The following is a 19,223-nucleotide window of genomic DNA, read 5'->3' as shown; positions in this document are numbered from 1 at the left end:
GCGGCGAGGGAGATCCCGGAACCCCCGGGCCGGCGGGCGGGCGGTCACATCCCCTTCCGGCCCCTCCTCCTCCGCCGCCCCCGCCTCCCGCCCGGCGCTGCCCGATCGCAGCCCCGCCGCCGGCTCCGGGGACCGGCCGGGCGGGGAAGGACAGCGGGCGTTCCCGGGAGAAGCCTCTGAGCAGCGTGGCCGGCAGGGCGAGGGAGGGGATCCTCCCTTTACGCGGCCCTGGTGAGGCACATCTGCCGTGCTGTGCTCCAGAAGGGAAGAGATGGGCAAGGAGCTGCTGGAGAGGGGCCTGTGGGAGCACCCGGAGGATTTGGGGCTGGAGCAGCTCTCTGGTGAGGAGACACTGCGGGAGCTGGGCCGGGTTCGTCTGGAGAAGGGAAGGCTGAGAGGAGATCTCGGCAATCCATGTCAGTATCTCCCCGGTGCCAGACTCTCTTCAGTGGTGCCCGGTGACAGGATGAGGAGCAATGGCCATAAACTAAAACATAGAAAGTTTCCTCTCAACTGGAGGAAGAACTTCTTTAGGTGGAGGGTGCCCAGCTCTGGAACAGGTGCCCAAGGAGGGCGTGGAGTTCCCCTCTCTGGAAACATTCCAAACCCAGCTGGGCACATTCCTGTGTCACCTGCTCCAGGTGACCCTGCCCTGGCAGGGGGGTTGGACAGGATGATCTCCAGAGATCCCCTCCAACCCCCTAATCTATGATACCGTGAAAAAAAAAAAACTGTGAAAAGGCCCAAAAAAGCTCGTGTGAAATCCCTTACCTCTTTAGAAGGGCCACACAAATTGTTTTCCCTCAGATCTGACCCTGCAGGGGTCTCAGAGCCTCTGGCCAGCTCTGGACCCTGGATGCTTGCAGAGATGGACAGGGAAGAAGAGATCCTTATGGAATCAGCTGTGTGCACAGCCAGGAATCTGTCACCCTGCTTGCACAAAGGACTTTGCTTCCTTATGAATGCTCTCAGCATACACAGAACTCAACACCAGCCATAGAAACCAGTGACAATCGAAAAAATATTTTATTGACCTATTTTTGTGCACCATTTGGAACAAAGATGGAGTTAAACCCCCAAATTCTTCAGCAGGCACTGAGAGTTCCCTGAGCTAAAGAGCAGATGATAGTGCTGGAGATATTTAGTTTTTCATACATTCTGCAGTTCACCTTGGGGACAGAAGAGGGTCAAGGCAGCAGCTTGAGGTCAGGGTGTTTTGGCCAAAGGTCTGTGGTTGCTCCCACTCGACAACAGGAGAACACACAATTGCAATTCTGTGCTGCAGCCTCCTGCTCAGGGCAACCATCTGGACACAGAGCAGCTTGTTTATACTGACTCCTCCCTTGTGACAAATCCAAACACTCTCCATGTCTCCTATGCCATATTCAAGGTCTCTGGCAGACCTGTATTTTTCATCTTCTAACAATAGCATCCAAAATGTAGCACTTCACACAGCCCTGCAGGATCCTCCATCTCTGCTGTGCCAGGCTGCTCCTACATCACTAATTCTTAGTCAGGAGACTGAGCTCAAACCATTTCTATTGGATTTCTCCATCAATGGCTCAGTTTGCAGGTACTGAGACTGGTTGTGCTGCGCACACACCCACACAGGAGAGAGAAATTCTCTTGCTGAGACAAATCCAGGGTCACGTCTGTTGAACTCTGTGGAATTTCTCCAGGTTTATCTCAGTAATGGAGATCAGCTTCTCACAGAGGTGACATAACCCTCGCTCAGCTCCCACGGATTGGAGGAAAGGGAGGAAACGAAGCTGTCAGCACAGGCCAAGCAGCCCAAGAGAAATTTGTTACAAAACCCAATACCAGCCATTCTTTGCTGTAAAAGTTGCTCTCTTCTGGGTCTGACTGGAGCATCCTGGATAGTCTCTCCTACCATGGCAGAGCTGAAGCAGAATAAACTCCAGAAGACAACCATGGGTCCACAATAGTCAGAAATACCTTCACCAAATTAAGCAAAAGTAATTCCAAACACACAATAGAATCACAGAATTGTTTGGGTTGGAAAGAACCCTAAAGACCACCATGTTCCACCCCCCTGCCACAGGCAGGGACATCTTCCACTAGACCAGGTTGCTCCAAGCCTCATCTAACCTGTCCTTGAACACTTCCAGGGCTGTGCTGTGTGCAGTACAGGCTGTAAATATGCTCTTCCTGGCTTGCCTGAGATCTGTGCAGATGAATGCTCTTACTTTTTATTTAACATGTTCCACCCCTCTGCCACAGGCAGGGACATCTTCCACTAGACCAGGTTGCTCCAAGCCTCATCCAACCTGTCCTTGAACACTTCCAGGGCTGTGCTGTGTGCAGTACAGGCTGTAAATATGCTCTTCCTGGCTTGCCTGAGATCTGTGCAGATGAATGCTCTTACTTTTTATTTAACAGACCAGGTGAGTTTATCATTCAGGCTGACAGGCAGTTATTCCTTCCGATGCTGTGCAATCATAAGCAGCAAAGTGGGGCAGGTTCTTTGCCAGCAGTTCCCAGGCTCTTTCCACTCAGCACTTTCTCCAAAAGCATTTCCTGTTTCCCAGAGCACTGCTGTAGTTAATGTGGGACAATACACAGGCAGATGAGTCAGCTGGTCACTCCCCAATGTCATGGTGAGGTACCTGCCTTCTTCCCCTTCCTGAAGGGTATTGCATTTTCTGCCCCAACCCTGCTGCTAGTTTTTGTGAACATGACTCTCATGTTAAACTTGAAAGCTGTCCAGTAGATTCAGAAATTGTTAGAGAAGACAGAGACAGAAAAGTTGTGGGAATACAGAATAAGTTAAAAAAAGTTTCAGTGTGGTTTTTTTTTCAATCAAGTCTGTGTGTATACTACCATTTATTTTTTTCCTAAGAGATACTTCAGCTCTTTTTCTGTTTACCTCCCATTAAGTGTGGGTTCTCACCCAACAGCTGCAGTGACATTTTCTCCATAACAATATCTTAAAAACTCAACCTCTTCACCAAATAATAAAACTTAGCATGTTAATTAACAGTCCTCAGGAACCTGAGAGAACCATTTCAAGATGTCTCTAATCTCAGTGGGATTTCAGTCTTCTCAGGTCTGTGCAAAGCTTTTTATTTGTACCACTCTCAGCTGAACAGCAAAACTGCACGGATGGTAGGGAAGTAATGCAATAAGCAGCAGTAATTGGATTAATAACCCATTAGCACAAATTTAAAATCTCAGTGGTTATTCCTAGGAGTAAAGGAATTCTTCCTATTAGCACATGAACCCTGGCACCAAGAAACAAGAAAAATCATTTTGCAGATGAGTGATCTTATTCCTACAGACAACACTCACCAGCAAGGGAACTAGTTACCAGCCCCACTTCTGAGCACAACTGCACCATGCATTGACCTTGGAGGAGGCAGCACAGGAGGTGCTACTGCTGCTTTACAAACAGTGTCAAACACTGGTGAACAAAGAAATCAGGTTGGTCTGAGCTGTTTTAATGCCTGCCTGGGCCTTTTAGGTCCCCACAGAAAAATGAACACTTACTAGGTTTTTCCCACCCTGCTTTCAACTATTTTTTCTCCTTAAACCAGAGAAGCCATAGTTTCTTCCCTTTCACCCTTCCTGCTTAGAAGTTGCCCAGCAAAATCCCACAGACTATTTCAATAATTTAAGGGGCCACTGCTGTTGCTGGCTTGTTGTTACCTGCTGGTTTGCAGAGCTGTGCTGGATGGGAACTGCCAGCAATGACCTTGCTGAAGGCTTGTTACAGAATTTAGGTCTTGGCACAGCACTGGCTGAATGTGGAAAGATCAATAATTACCCCTCATGGTCACTAGGGAAAATACTGAGACCTTTGGTTCCCTCCCATCAGGAAAGATCCACAACCAAACCTCACCAGCTGGTGTTCTTGGGTTGAAAAACAGAAGTGCCAGGTATTCAGGAGTAAGGGAACTGGAAGAGTCACATGCCTCCCCCATTTAACTCATCATTAATGCCAAAATATCAGGAATCCTGCAGCAAGCAGAAGGAATCAGAAAGCTCAGAGCTGAAGCAGTCCAGATCTTAACTTGTTTGTTAGCAGAAGTCCCTGAATTTCCCCCTGTGGTAATAAGATAAACAGCTGCTAAACTACAGCATTGAGTAAGGGGGGGGAAAAAGTACTTTTCTAAGATGCAGACTGCTAAAGCTTTTTTAGCCTTTTTGAACCAGTCTTGTCCATGCAGGTGTGTGTTATGTGGCTACCAGCAGCCTCATGGAGACCTGAAAGTGTCACCATCAAGCTTTGGTTTTCAAATTTCCCCAGTCATCTTGAGGATGTGATTGTTGCAACACCTAATAGGAAATCTTCTTAAAACTCAAAAATAACAATTCCCAGGTCTTGTGTAGAGCATTCCAGTGATACCCCAACAAGTTCAGTACTATTTTCAGAGGCAGCACGGGCAGTTGTGCAGCAGCAGAACGGATTAGCCATGTCCTTGCTTGTCCTTAGCCCCATTGTGCTTTAGGATTTGGGCAGCAGCGCTGGTGGCAGCCGCCCAGGCCCTGCTGTTTGGCAGGGCAGCGAGGTGGAGCTGCTGGCCAAGGGAAGTGCCACAAACGCGATCCAAAGGTGCCATCTAGTGCCTGCTCGGGACCACAGGGAAAGCAGCCGAGCTGCAGGGACAGCAACGAAGCGAATTTCTAGTTCCCAGGAAAACACCGAGGAAAGAATTTTCCCGTTTGCCTGAGGCAAGAGTGCGAATTTGGAACGTGCAATTGGATTCAGGGACAACTGGGACAGACGTTTTATCATCCTTTTTAAGAATTACAATGCTGTGGTGCAAGGATATATTTGCAATACAAATAGATAGAATACATATATAATAAACCAGCTCTAATACAGCAGCTGAAGCTGAGAGGATTCTCCAGGGAAAGCATCACATTCTTCACAGAGGATGTGACAGATTGCCTGCCGACACTTGGCTCAACGTGTCCACATCTAACCACCAGCCTGAAGATGTTCACCAGTCACTGGGCTCCCAGTCACCTCTGCTTGTCTCACCTCTCCAAGGGATCCTGCAGGGAGGCAGTGCTTGGAAAACCACTGTGAACACCAGGCAATCCTTACAGAGGAACCCTGTAAGGGCTGAAGAGGAAAGTCAAGTCCTGCTGAGATGAAGGGCAACAATTAAGAGATAAGACAGTGTAACCATTCTAAGCGTCCTAGCACAAGGGAACTTGAGCCAACCACAGCTCTCAAGCTAGACTAAAAACAAGCCAATGCACACACTGCTGAAGGACTGGTTTGTTTCAAAAAATTTATTGAAATGTAAAATACTTAATACAAAACCATATTGGTGCCTCCTCAGAAGAGGAGCTGACATCTCAGGCATAAAAAAAAAAGACCAGCAGGATACACACAAACCAGGGCACTGCTTGTCCAGAGCTCCTGGCTCATATGGACAGAGACAGCCACATCCCATCTCATACCCTGAGACATTCAAGTCATGAACAGCCAGACCCAAACTGTGGTTAGCTAGGCTGTGGATACTCCTGTTTCCTAAACACATGTGCCTGGGTTTACATTCTTTAAAATGAGGGCTCTCAGTCAGGGGACAGACTGGCAGATTTGTATCACAACTAAATTAAAATCCAAATCACCTTGTGGGGAGAGAGAAACGCCACAAAACAAATCCCTTCCTCTCTGTCATTCTGCACAAAGTTGTGGGGCACCAGACACAGCAACAGGTGCTAGGAGACATGTCCCAGTTGCACCTGATCTTTATAAAGGTCAGCTATCAATTTTTCAGCCGTTGCACTAAAAGGCTATTGTACTTAACTACTACTTTGTACTAAAAGGACACAGGAGATATCCTAGGAGTGAGGAATTTTGGTAGTTTCTGAAGTGTGGAATGAATGTTGGGAACTAGAACACTGAAAAAAACCATATAATACTGAGAATCAAAGCTGCCATGCTGGGATTTCAAATGACTGCTTCTGGCCATGTGCCCTATCCTATCCCTCTGAATCCAGCAACCTCTGTCGAGCTTCCAAAACGATCTCCTCTGTCACCTCTGGTTTGAGAATGTCCTTGATCTGCAGTGGAAAGAAGAGCAATATGAGCACCAGGAATCAACAACTACTTCTGCACTTTGTGGGGAGACAAAGGTCCCTGACACATGGCAGCAACCAGCAAAGGAGTTTAGAGGGTTGTGGTGAAAAAAGACCTGTGGCAGAGGGTCCAAGGCATAATCAACTTTGCCAGTTTGGAATTCTTACAGAGACCAGAGGAAATCAAAGGAGAGGCTACTAACCTTCCTCATCTTCCCTGAAGGACACACATTTGTATTTGGGAAGGGCAGAGATGACTTAAGCACAGTTATACTTCAAAAGAACACCTCACTGGGAATGAAAGCAGAATTCAGATCTCATTTATTTACGGGAAGAGAATTGCCTGTGATAGTGCTGGCAGGAATCACAGTGAAAAGCTGTACAGCAAGAGGTGAAATGGAGGCAGTCTTCCAGAATGAAGGATGTGGATACAGACATGAGCCTGCTCTCTGTACAACACATGACATTTACTTTTTCATTGCTTCATAAAATGCACTGTACTCTCATACAATGCCAAATTTAACACTGTTTTCACAGGAATTAAAGGGTCCATAATCCCAGTGAGGAACACACAACATCTATCAAAAAAGGGACTGATCTCTCTTTAGGAATAGTTAGACTTTGCCAGAGGCAGAACCTTTCAAACTATCCCTGGAATTGTGCAAGGCAACTTATGTTGTGCAGAAGAGGAGAGTTCATACTGTCACTTACTACAGGATGCTTTGGTAAATTGAAAGGCAACTCTGACTTCAGCAGCAACTGATGCAGCCTTTCTGTTCCCTCCCCTCAGTGTGGAATAAACACTACTGGTTCCTGTACCTGATGAGGAAGGGATGCTTCATAGCAATACAGAATGCTGGTGTCAAAGAGCATAATCTTGTGAGTAACCAGAGCCATGATGCAGTTTCGGAGCCGTGAGATCACCTCCCGGTCAGACAAGGGAACTGGCTGGGGAAGGACAGAGGAAAAGGGATGAGTGCACAGGGAAATAATGCAAGGAAAAAAGCCTTGTGTGAACCTAACAGAGGATCCTGAAAGTCTCAGGTTACTCACATGCCTCTGACTATGTCAGACTAAAAACCATCACTGGCAGAAGAAGGCTCACGCTCCCTGGACTCACCTCCAAGTTGGCAGTGTAGCCTCCAGCCTCATCATCCTTCTGCTCTGGGGTTGGGTAGATCCAGATGAAGCCGTTGTTGCCAAGGATCACGGATGCACCACAGGGCAGGTCATGGAAATGAGTCTTCTGACGTTTCACAAGAGAGGGAGAGACCTGAACCAGCACACCCTGGGCAAGCTGGAAAGCAGACCACAAGGCTCAGCGTGAGAGACATCATGAGCCACCACAGACAACGCCAAGTCACTGATACACACCCACTCCACTCCTGGCCTAGTAACAACTCTGTTTTAACACCTTTTCCTGTGAAACAGTGCATATAAAACCTGCCTGCCTCTGGGAGCACTGGGAGGATTAGCTAATGCCTGTGCAGCCCTTTGAAGATGAAGAATACTTTAAGTGCTTAGCACAAATGTTAATAATATCTTGATCGTAACTACACATCAACCATCCCTGCAGAAAAATGAGGAGTCAGAGGCCCAATTTAGCAGAACACTTTCCCTCATAATCCAATCACTGTCCTTCACCCTTTGTGCAATAAGCACACTTCCCTTTCATCTTTTAAGTGCTAATACCCTTGGTCTGGTAATCCCAAACTGCAGCCTACGCTCCAACGGCCCCTTGGCTTATTTCAATGCACAAAACCAGAGATAAATGCCAACTGTGTAAAGCCTAAAATAGAGCCCTGGGGAGAAGAACAAGTCACAGGGGCAACAGCCAGCAGAAGAGGAGTGAGGAATCTCTCCCCAGGATTTAATTCCCAAGTGGCTAGTGGGGGAAACAGAACTAGCAGGCTGCAACTGCAGACAGGGAGAGCAGTGGATGAAAGGGCAACTCAAGGATGCCTCCTTTGCTTTGGGGAAACTCTGCTTGGTGGTCCCATGGAAAAGCTAAGAGTCTTCCTGTCCTGCAGGAATGAGTAATAACAACATCCCACTCTACTCCATAGCTCTTTTCTTAAAAAAGCCTCCAAAAGGCCTTATACAAATCAGCTGGTGCAGAATTATCCCAGGATCAAGGGCTTTGGAATAACTCACCTTCCCGTACTTCAGGCTCCGGGTGTGCAGAGATACAGCCCCATCAGAAAATATAGACTGGACCTCTGCCTGTCAGTGCCACTTAAGGAAACAGGGTCCCTACGGCTGCCCAGTGCCACCCCAGCATAGCTCTCACCCCCAGCCAGGCCAACCAAACTCTCCCTGCTCTTCCCATGCCCTTGGCCCTTCTGTCGATGGGAGCAGCAGAAGGATACGCTGATGAGATCTCCTTCCTGCAGGTAGTCCCTCATTGCAAGCTCATCTTCTGCTGATTTTCTTCTCTGAAACATCACAAGAAAAGTTACATGTAGGCCAGAACGAGAAAACATCCATCAGCAGCTCTTTGTGGGGGACCTTAGGATGCCATGCAAAACACAACCAGCTACACTCACCAGCTCCCCGCCAGGTAAATTTATAGACGACAGCAACAGGACTGAATCCAGCCTGGAATTTGTTTCCACTTTCCATCGCTTCTGCTGAACCTAAAGGGGAAAAAAAAAACCACCCAAACTTATGGGTACACACTCAAAACCTGAATGGGAGCTGCAGCTCACCAAGCTGCAGGAGGGGACAGCTCTGCTGGCTTCTTCCAGCCTCATCCCGGTTAAAATCCACACGCTCCCAGTACCCTGCGCAGGGACACTGATATGCGTCAGTGTTTTAGGATTCCGGGAAGCGCTTAGAGCGGGACTGAGCCACGGCCATCCTCCTCCTCGGCACCGCGGCAAACACGGGGCTTTACCTCCGTAATCCTGCCGACCACGATGTCGCCGATCTCGCCGTTGTACCTGGCACAGAGAGCGGCGGTCACACACCGCACCGCGCCCGGCCAGGCCCCGCCGCCGGCCCGCACCGCCTCACCTGCCCTTCAGCGCCCTGACACACACCAGCTTGTTCACCCTCTCCACCACGCCGGCCACCGAGGCGATCAGCTTGTCGTCCTCCACATAAGTACCGTGGCCCCTGCGGAGAGACAGCGACTACCTAAGGACAGCCCGAAGCCGCGCCACCCCGCCGCCGCCGCCTCCCCTCCGCCGCTGCCCGCACCTCATGTATCCCGTATCCGTGGTGATCGTGTCCCCCGGTGCCACCAAGTGCTTCTCGCCGCCCCGGAGCGCGCTGGAATCCAGAGGGGCACGGGCAGCCGGCAGCCTCATGGTAACCGCCGCCATCTTGGCCCCGCCGCACGCGCCTTCCGCCCGCCATGTTGGCTGCTGGCGAAAGCGCGCCTGAGGGCGTGGGCGCCGCCATCTTGAGTGAGGGCGGCAGGGGCGGTGACTGGACAGCCATGTTTGCTCCTGGCAGCGAAGGGACTCTTGGGCTTCGCTCCAGGGGAGCCCAAGGAGGACCGCGGCCATTTTTAGTGCGGGCAGGCCCCAGCAGCGACCCGCTCCCACAGAAACCGCCCGGCAAACCGGGGGGAAACCTGGGAGCCCTGTCCCGGGGCTCACCGGGCCCCACAGCCCGGGCCGGGCTGCAGTGCTGGGGGTCGGGGCGGGGAGCAGCACCCCCAGTTCGGGTGCCCCTCACACAAGGTGTCTCCCTGAGGGCAGTCCCTCATGCCCTCCCCAGCTGGCCGGTGCTCACGCTCGGCTCAAACATCCCCGCGGGACTCGGGACTGAGCCCTTCCCCTCGGCCGAGCTGTGCCAGCACGAACTGATACGTCTGTGGAAAAGTTTTATCCATCTAAGCACCGGTTCGGCTCTCAGGGCTGCGGAGGAAATGCCACGGGAAAAGCAGCCCACGGTGACTGTCAGCAAATATGTCCCTTCCTGCCAGCAGGGCCTGTGTCCCATCACAGCCGAAACATGGGCACTAATTCACGGAATGTATCAAAGGATGTCAGTAGCTGCGGCTTCAAAAGGGACTGAACAAGTTCACAAGAGTAGGGACTGGCAGGGTGGAATCAGTAGATATCACCCACTCGAGTGAGCCAGCCCTTACCCCAGCTTCCGGACCTGAAAAGGCGCTTCTTTAGCCAAAAACTGGGTTTTTTTCCCCTCCCAGGTGCACTTCTTGGTCCAACAGATGACACCACATCTCCTCACTCACAGATTGTTGTGGATAGTTGAGACCTTCACTCATCCCAATACCCACATCCTTCCCCTGGCATATAAAATAAAAGCTCTCCATGCAATCCCTCTTCGAAATGATAGATGTTCCAAGTAATTTTTATTTAGAATACAAGAGAGGTACAAATGTATTTACACTGTGTACATATACAATCAAATAATATATAATATCAAAGTCTTGTAAATAATGTTTACATAAATATTTACAAAGTTAAAGTGACAGTTGTTTGGGGCTTTTTTTTTATTTTGTTTTGTTTTTGTTTATTTTCTTCTGGAAGTGAAACACGGTTTGTGAGAACTTTATACATCTTAGACTTATAATTAATATTAGAATACCTTTTTTTTATTTTTTAAATTTTTTTTTAGATTTATGATACACAGCTCTCCTCCGCAGTGTGGGAACTCCAGAGGGCGCTTAGAGTTGTCCTTGGGGACAGAGCTGGCCAGGGGACAGGTTTTCTCTGTCCCCAGAGGGCAGTAGCAGTTCCAACCAAAATGTTCCTTCACAGCTGGGAAAGGGATGGCGAGAAGAGCTGCCAGGGCTGGAAGAGGCACAGCCCGGCAGAGCTCAGGGTCCCTGCAAAACCTGCCTGTGGATGGGCATTCCCAGCTGGCGCAATGTCCCCTGTGCCCGCAGCACGGCTTGGAGCAGTGACAGACCCCAGTACAAGGCTCTGGCTGGAGCAGGGTGGGCAGAGAGGGCTTAGATGCAGGAAAATGCAAATGTTCACTAACTCGGGGCTCCCAAGCATGGAAAGGTGTCCCTTGGAAGGAGCCACCGCGGCCAAAGCCCCTCCCAGGGCAAACAGGTATGACTGGGGTGGCCGCATCAGAGCAGTGCTAACCTTTCAATGGAGCACACGTCTGCTAGAGCAGAGGAGGACAGATAAGAGGAATTTTTCTTTCTACCAAATTATCTGTAAAATCCAGACATGACTCCTCCAGGCCCGGCTTTTCAGCTCTCCCAGTCCTCCCCCAATGAGCTGGCAAACCCACACAGAACATCCCACCGCATCCGTACTCCCCTGCCAACCCCAGGGGCCACCAGCCCACCCTGTGCCACATCTCCCTGGGGATGATACCCCACAACTCAGCTGCAGAGCTGGGGGCTCCCCTCCTGCCAACCCCCCACAGTCAGCCGTGCCCAAAAACAACCCAGCACACTCCAAGACACAAAGCAGCTCAGCCAAGGGCCTTCCCCCCAGTTCATCGCGTGTCTCAGCATCAGTCTTTGCTGTCCCAAATCCTGCTGCCGTACCGGGGCTTCACAGCACCATGGTGGGGATGTGATGGGCCAGGGAGGCAGGGTGGGGCACGGGCAGGGCGGGCGAGTGAGCCTGCAGGGAGGCGTTGGGGGGCCGGTGGCGGGCGCTTTTCTGGTGCGCCCGCAGCCCTGCGAGCTGGGAATAGGCACTTTGGCAAACCTGGCACTTGTAGGGCCGCTCGCCCGTGTGCAGGCGGACGTGGTTGCGGAGGGTGGAGGACTGGCTGAAGCGGCGGTTGCAGAAGCGGCACACGAAGGGCTTGTCCAGGGTGTGGATGCGCATGTGGGAGCGCAGGTTGCTGCGGGAGTTGAAGCCGCGGTGGCAGATGACGCAGCGCATGCGCCCCGTCGTGCTGGCCCCCGTCTCCACCGCGTGGAAATCCTCTGGGGACGACAGGAGACAGTCAGGCGCTGTCCTCCAGCACAGCAGCTCACCCCACCCCAAGTCCCTGGAGTGCTGGGTGCCTTGGAAAGCCCTCCAGTGCCCTCTTACTGCTGAGGTCACCTATCCTGGGCAGACTGGCATCCTGGCTGGCTCTTAGGATTTTGGGATGCAGCCAGTGCCGGGAATGGGCTCAGCCAGATTTAGGTAAGGGGAACATTCATGCTGAGCTGAATGAATCCCTTATAAATGGACACAAAACCAATTTTCCCCTCCCTGGGCTGTAGCAGAGCTGAAGGAGGTGGGTGCAGGAACTCTCAGGAACCCCCAGCCACGCTGTCCAGCTCCTGCCCCAGTCCCAGCTTCTCCCCTTGCTCTGCTGGGATCTCTGAGAGTGGGGAGCAGAGTCAGGGAGCACAGAAGCGGCTCCAAACATAGCCTGAGCTCTGCTGTGCCGCAGAGAAGCACCTCTGGGAGCTACTGAGACAAGCGGAGAGCGAAAGCCCAAGGAGAGAAAACCCTTCTGTGTTGGTGGTTAAGATCCCTTAAATGCAGAGTGGGGATGTAAATGCTGCATCCGCTTGGTGTTTCACGGAGCGTCGGGGCTGCCTCGCACTCACACCTTCTGCTGCTCCTCCCTGCCTGGCAGGGACAGGCAGTGACTGCCAACACCCCACCAGCAACAGCTGTGGGCAAACGGGCCTGGAGGCATCGCCCTGAATTACTGAGGACCTGCTCAAGCTGTGTGGATCATTTCATAGTCCCTGTGCTTGTCCACAGGGAACTGGGATATCTGACATACCCCTGGGATGCCCCTGCCTTCTGCCCGCCCAACGGCCTCAGAGCTGGGAACAGGGTGAACAGGCAGGGATGAGGGGTTTTTTGGCTCTTTCTGATGTTACCTACCGTGTTTGTTCTTCTTCTGCTCCTCTTCCAGCCCTGGCACACCTGGGATGCCCAGGAAGGTGTTGTGGGAGTTCCCGTACCAGACCAGCAGCTCTTGGTCTGGAGGAATCATCTAGAGAGATAAAGAAAGGATTGTTGGGAGGCGCGATGAACATCCATCCCTGCGCTGATCCATTTGGACCTATCCTGGCTGTGCCCCATTTCTGTGAGACCCTGCTGCCATCTGGGACCTGCCAGCAGTCCTCAACACCCACAGGCAGGCATGGAACAACACAGGATGCAGCACTGGAGGTGATGGCACAGCTCAGCACCAGCACAAACCTGCTCCAGGCTCTCCCCCAAGCTGGGATACAAACATGTTTATGGGCAAATATGGAGCTACAGAGCACAGGGACAGATCTGGAGTCTCTGGAGTGCAGGACACAGAGGTCCCAGCCGCTCAGGGAGACCAGGAACGGGATGGAACGCAGAGACATGGAGAAATAAACCATTTGTGGAGCCACAACCAGCACCAGTGACAGAGACTAAAGCAAGGAGATGGGACACAGAGCCCCAGCTCAGGGCTCCAGCAGAGCATTTTGTCTTTGGACAGAGCCATCAGCACCCTCCAGCTGCAGGGCACAGGCAGCATCCCCCACCCAGCCCTGCCAAGGCTGATTTTAGAAGGTGGAAATGCAGATCCACCAGCAAAGGGCTCATGAGCCCGCAGAGCAGAGGGGAGCTCGGGACTGCTGTCAGAGACCATGGCTCAGGTGTGAAACGCTGCTTATATCCCCCACCAAAGCTGCCATGCCTGCAACAGCCCAAGGACAGCTACAGGAGCAGGGCAGTAGTTTTGCATCATCCACGCTCCTGTTTCCCTGCAGTGATGGCACTTCTCCTGTCCCTGCTGTTCCTGTCTTGTTCCTGCATGGCCGGGGCGAGCAGCCAGGAAACGCCGCTCACGGCTCCCCTCGTGCAGCAGCCCTGGCTGGGAAGATGGATCCCCTCAGACCAGTTCAAACAACACTAACAACAACATCACTTCATTGAAAAATACATATTTTCCCTAGCAGTCCCTGCTGTTACAAACCTAATTTAGAAATAGGAACATCCTGCATTTTGGAGGATCGTTTTCTGTACACTGCGCATGGTAGATTCAAGTAAAACATCCTCCACATGAAACACAGATGCTAAGTTCAATCACCTCAACACTGAAAATATGTTGAATTTAAAGCATCTGAAATCAATAGGAATTTGACTTCATATCTTTGTCCCTCTGCATGAAGACCACACTGGGCTGTAGAGGAGGAATTTGGGAGGCAGAGGAAGCCGATATCCTTTTGCATCCCAAATAGATGACTCTGTTTCTTGGCGTTATTTACTCTTAACAGAAAATTAGACATTTTTAATACAAGCAAATATAATATTGCTGAAAGGAAAAAGCAATCTGCATGGGTGCATACATGGGTGTATGGTTTTTTTGCTGAAGCTGCTGCAGCCATACCAGCAGAAGATGAGCACCCATGTGCGTACACGCCAAAGCAAATTCAAATTGCCCCCCAGGAATCTTGTGGCCTTCAGATCAAAGGCCAAAACTTTTCTGCCGTCATTTTATTTTCCAGCAACAGCAACTTTGTGTTGCTGAGAAAGAGGATGGGAAAGACAAATCAACAAATATAGGCAGGAACTGGCAAAATGCATAAAAATATGTAAGGTAAATAGGAAAAAAAAAAGCACCAAATCAATCTGGTTCTTTGGCATGTCGGTGAGAAAGGCATCCAAAGAGATGGATTCCCTGACTGGGAAGCCACCAGGGCTGGTAGGGGATGGAAGGTGACAATGGCTATGCATGGACACCTCTGGTGCTGAGCAGGGCAGCGCTTAAGTTCAGGCCAGCATGTGCGTGTCCTGCTGAGCTTGGGGAGCAGTGTGACAGCAGGGACCCTTCATGCCCACCTCCTCCCACATATCACTTGGGGTTCTGCACTCTTATTGTCTCAAATTCACTGCTTGTGCCAAGGGAATTAAACTCATCCTGCTCCACTGCTCGCTGCTTCAGTCCTAGGAGCAAGCCCACAGCTGGATCATGGCTATACCCAAATATTCACTCACCCACCCTCTCTTCAGTGCCTGCCCAAGGTGTAAAAACCACAGCTGTGTTCCTAGTTACACCACAGCTACCTGGAATTATTTTACTTATTTGCATAATTTAAGAACAGTAGTAAAAAGTACTTGAGGTGCTGTCACAATGGGCACAGCTTCCCACAGGATTATCAGGTCTTAAAACTAGAAACACCTGAAGTCTGCTGTCCAGCATGAGAACAGCAGGGTAGTGCTTGGAGCTCTTGGGAAAGGTGGCAGAGCCCAAAGAGTACAGGGGACTCTCCCGCAGGAGGAGAGAATATCTGATTCTCTTCCTACCCACCCATTCTCCTTTGCCACCCCGTGGCAGCAATCCGTAACCCAGCCCGGCTGTGGTCCTGTGCCATGGGGCATTTGGGTTTGTGCTCCTCCGTGAGCCAGTGCAGGAGCCTGGACAGATCCAGAGCACTGCCCGTGCCTGCGGAGCCAGCAGGCACTCATGGTCATTCCCAGCTGAGACCCTCTCCCAGCTGCAAACACTCCTCAGGTGAGACTCTGAACCCGATGCTGAGGCAGCACAATCCCACAGTGCTGCTCTGGGATGGACTGGGACGTGTCCCCTCTTGTGACTCTTTAAGCCAAAGCTGCTGCACAGGGCCATGTCCCCAAGCCACCACCTTTCTCCACCTGCAATAGCGTTGGGTTATGGGGACACTGCCCATAAGCAGGGCTGGTCCCCACCACCACCCTGCTCTGGCACAGTGCGATTTGTCACCAATAATGCTGGGGAGCCAGACACCCACCTCCATCCCAGAGGCTCCTGTAGGGAGCTCTGGGCACCCTTCAGCCATCACCCCACTGCACGGCAGTCTGTGCCAGCCCGGGACCCTGCCCCTGCTCCTGTGCACACCAGCACAGACCAGCACCTCATGCAGGAGCACAGGGATGAGGGGGCAGCAAGAGCCCCTTCCCCACAGTGTAAAGCCCAGGGCAGAGCTGCACCAGCACCACTCCCTGCCCTCTCCGTGGCTCCCTGCTCCCTGCACAGGCGGAGTGATGCCCAGGCAAAGCAGTGCGGAGTCAGGCACAGCCTGTGCTCAGAAACTGGGTTTCACAGAACCCCCCAAACTTTACCCTGCTGAAAAGAAGCAGGTTCTGCACAAAATCCCACTTTTTCAATAGAGCATCCAAGCCCTGTCCTTGCCCAAAGCCCCATATGGGCCAGAATTGCAGCTCTTTTCATGCTTTACACCCCAAACAAGGATCTACTCTTGCCCTGTTCAACACACATCACTCCATGAGCCCACAGAAAGAGGGCAGAGAGGAGAAGGCACCTTTACTACGCCCTGAAGCCCATGCAATGGCCCTTCCCTGTGGTTTCTACCTCTGCTGGTAGATCTGAGTGCCATGGATGGAAAAGCTGCCATGTCCTTCCACAGACACCCCACCAACAACCCAAAGAACAAGGGAGGGAGAGTCTTCAGCCCCACTTACCTCAATGGCCTTGTAGAAGATGCTGTTCCCGATCTGGACCACCTCGAGGTTCTGCTCCTGCTCGTTCCGTGCACATTTGATGTAGGTCATCCAGCTGCGGTGATCCTCCTGGCTGGCATCGATGAAGTACCGCACTGTGCCGTCCTCGTTGAAGACCTGAGGGCAGAGAGCACTTGGTAGCAATGCTGCCCTCGCAGTGGGCTGAGCCCCTCCACCTCCTGCCTCTGGGATAAAGCCCTGGACAGGGACAAGCTCAAGCCAGCAAAGCCTCGGGACTGAGATCCTGACAGCAACTGGGAGATGCTGAACCCTTCCTGCTTGTGGTGCTGGACTGCAGCAGGGCTGAGGAACGCGCCCTGCTCTCACTGGTATGGCTGGTCCTGCCAGCCCCTCTCTCCCTGGATAACCCAGCTCCCTTCCTCAATCTCCCTTCTCATCAGAGCCCCCCCAGCAGCTCAGCCCTAGAGGAAGGGGCTGTTCAGCATCCTGCAGCTGCCATGGGAGTGGGAGAATCCCTGCGTGGAGGGAAAAGGTGCATGCCAGGCCCAGAAAGATGCTTAGCAGGGTGCCAAAAAAGATGAGGCAAGTTTCTGTTAGGCATAAAATTACAATAATAATTAACAATAATTAAGAAGTGCAAGTCTGAGTCAAACAAATAAAAAAAAATGGAAAACCCCTCCCTACTAGCTGTGCATTAGTGTACAATATCCTGGCATCTCAGATCCCCCCAAACTCCACGGTTTCATTGGGGATTAACCTCACCAGGGCTGGGGCAAAGCAAGGAGCAAGGGACAGGGCAGAGCTGTTTTTGTCCACTGTGACCAGTGCAGGCAGCAACCAGTCGGGTGTTCCACCAGGACAGGATGGGCAGGGCAGGGCAGGGTGTGATTCGCCCGTACAGGACACGAGCAACAGCATTTCGGGGCTCCTCTGTGGGCTGGCTGCACCACGAGGGCTGGGGAAACCTCATCCTTCTCCTGCAAGGGGTTCCTAAACCCACCTGCCCAGATATTTGCATGAATGGAGAAACTGAGGCACAAGGATGGTGCCCGCTGGTGCCCAAGCACGGGAGACAGCCCCAGCACCCCACCCCTGCTTCTCCCCAGACCAGCCGTGGCTCGGGGCTCGGGGTTCGTGGCGTTTGTTACCTCCCACATGAGGTTGTTGTTCTTGCACAGGTCCACATGTTCGGGGGAGATGACCCTGCCCGTGAACGGCCCCATCTCGGTGCCAGCCTTGATCCAAGTCTTGGAGAAGATGCCGAGCCCTTCTCCGGGGATGGAGCTCTGAGCGATTATCACTTCCGACGGCAGCACCAGGCTGGAGAGCTTCTGCACCTCTGCGAGGGGGGAAACCAGCTCAGAAAGGGACAGGGGTGGGGGAGAGGGGGGAGACTGGGGGCGGCGGGGACCCCGCCCAACCCCGGCCCCAGCCCAGACCCCGGGGCTGAGCCTTTTAAACGCCCAGCCGGGCTCCCACAAAGCGGTACAAGGTTTCCCCCGGGGCATTGAGGAGGTACCTGGGAAAAGCATCCCGGGCTGGGCGAGGGAGCGGGGCTGGGAAAGGAGGTTAAATGGTGTCTATTTCGGCCCATCCAGCAATTTGTCATGCTGTTAAAGTGATCTGCATTCATTAAACTCAACTAGAAAGAAATTGCTAATTCTAAATTCATTAGTCCTTTAGGAATGCTGTAGCGGTACATTGTGCCTGAATGGCGCGAGGGCTTGTTTAAAAGGGCCCAGGAATTCCTCTTACAAAATGGGGAGATGAGATGGTTGACATATCGTGAATGGAAATGGAATTAGCCTTCATGGTAAATTAAGAGAGGAACAGAAATCCGAGAGGGGGAAAAGGGAGCTGGGACGCCCCGGCGATGCCGGGGCGAGAGAAAAGATATTGTCCCGGGCGGCTGAATGCGGGACGGCCCCGGCCCCCCCAGCCCGCGGTTTAAGTGGGAACTTTCTCAGGTCAAGCCCAAGTTAACCAAATGAATTTAAAGCCCTTTTTCCCCAGTCCCACGCCTGGGGAGAGCGGGGCGCCGGGACCGCATCCCGCCGCCGGACTCGGGAGCCGGCCCGGGGCCGATGGGGGAAACCGGGGGGATCGGGGAGGGTCCGGGGGGGTCACTCACCTCCGGAGAAGGACTGAGCCAGGACTTCGGCTGTGAAGGCTGTCTTGGGGCTGCTCTTCTCCTCGAAGAGCTGCTCGCCCAGGACGTTTCTCCAGCGGCCGTAGAGGAAGCTGTGCAGGATGTCGGAGGTGATCACCTCGGCTAGCGAGAGCCCCTGCGGCTTCAGCCCAGGCTTGAGGACCAGGGCCTCGGCGGGCAGCACCGAGCCCATCATGGGGGCGAGGCGGCGGGGCCGAGCGCGACGGGGCCGGGCGCGGCGGGCGGTGGGCGGCGGGCTGGGCTCCGTTCGGCTCGGCGGCTCCCGTCCGGCTATATATGAGCTTCATTGACCCTCCTAATTGGTTATTAATGACCTCCCTGACGTTGGCGGAGAGACTGGGGCTGCCGGAGCGAGGCGAGCCGTCGGAGCCCCCCCCTCCCATCTCCTCCTTCCCTCCCCTCCCGGGGGTGGGGTGGCTGGAGGGAGGGAGGGACACGGCGAGCACACACACGCACACACACACACACACACACGCACACACACACATACACAAACACACACACAGGATACACACACACACATATACACACACCGATACACACACACGCACCGGCTCTTCCCCCCGCACCTCCCGGCCCGGGCAAACCCAAACCCGGGCACCTGCCCCCGGGCACGGCAGAACAGCAGCGAAACGAGCAGAAATGTCCCCGCCGGTGTCCCA

At 52.6% G+C, this 19,223-nt stretch overlaps 2 protein-coding genes across 2 annotated transcripts; both read right to left on the bottom strand.

Moving 5' to 3' along the window:
- Positions 1 to 5,250: 5,250 nt before the first annotated feature.
- On the bottom strand, positions 5,251 to 9,436 carry EXOSC2 (exosome component 2). The gene is made up of 9 exons (XM_041475153.1): positions 9,256 to 9,436; positions 9,070 to 9,171; positions 8,951 to 8,996; positions 8,601 to 8,690; positions 8,424 to 8,489; positions 8,209 to 8,277; positions 7,175 to 7,351; positions 6,874 to 7,002; positions 5,251 to 6,039 (listed from the first exon to the last, which is right to left on the bottom strand). The coding sequence occupies exons 1-9, from the start codon at positions 9,378 to 9,380 to the stop codon at positions 5,959 to 5,961; spliced, it is 885 nt and encodes a 294-aa protein (XP_041331087.1). The 5' UTR covers positions 9,381 to 9,436; the 3' UTR covers positions 5,251 to 5,958.
- Positions 9,437 to 10,995: 1,559 nt separating this feature from the next.
- PRDM12 (PR/SET domain 12) lies at positions 10,996 to 18,736 on the bottom strand. Its single transcript, XM_041475122.1, has 5 exons — positions 18,523 to 18,736; positions 17,540 to 17,730; positions 16,392 to 16,547; positions 12,834 to 12,945; positions 10,996 to 11,929 (listed from the first exon to the last, which is right to left on the bottom strand). Exons 1-5 carry the CDS (start codon positions 18,734 to 18,736, stop codon positions 11,547 to 11,549), a joined length of 1,056 nt encoding a protein of 351 aa, XP_041331056.1. The 3' UTR covers positions 10,996 to 11,546.
- Positions 18,737 to 19,223: the final 487 nt, after the last annotated feature.

Source organism: Pyrgilauda ruficollis, unplaced genomic scaffold, assembly GCF_017590135.1.
Source record: "Pyrgilauda ruficollis isolate IOZ18807 unplaced genomic scaffold, ASM1759013v1 scaffold34, whole genome shotgun sequence".
NCBI classification, from domain to species: domain Eukaryota; kingdom Metazoa; phylum Chordata; class Aves; order Passeriformes; family Passeridae; genus Pyrgilauda; species Pyrgilauda ruficollis.
Note: the sequence above shows the minus strand (reverse complement) of the source record. Positions and strands in the feature narration are given on the sequence as shown.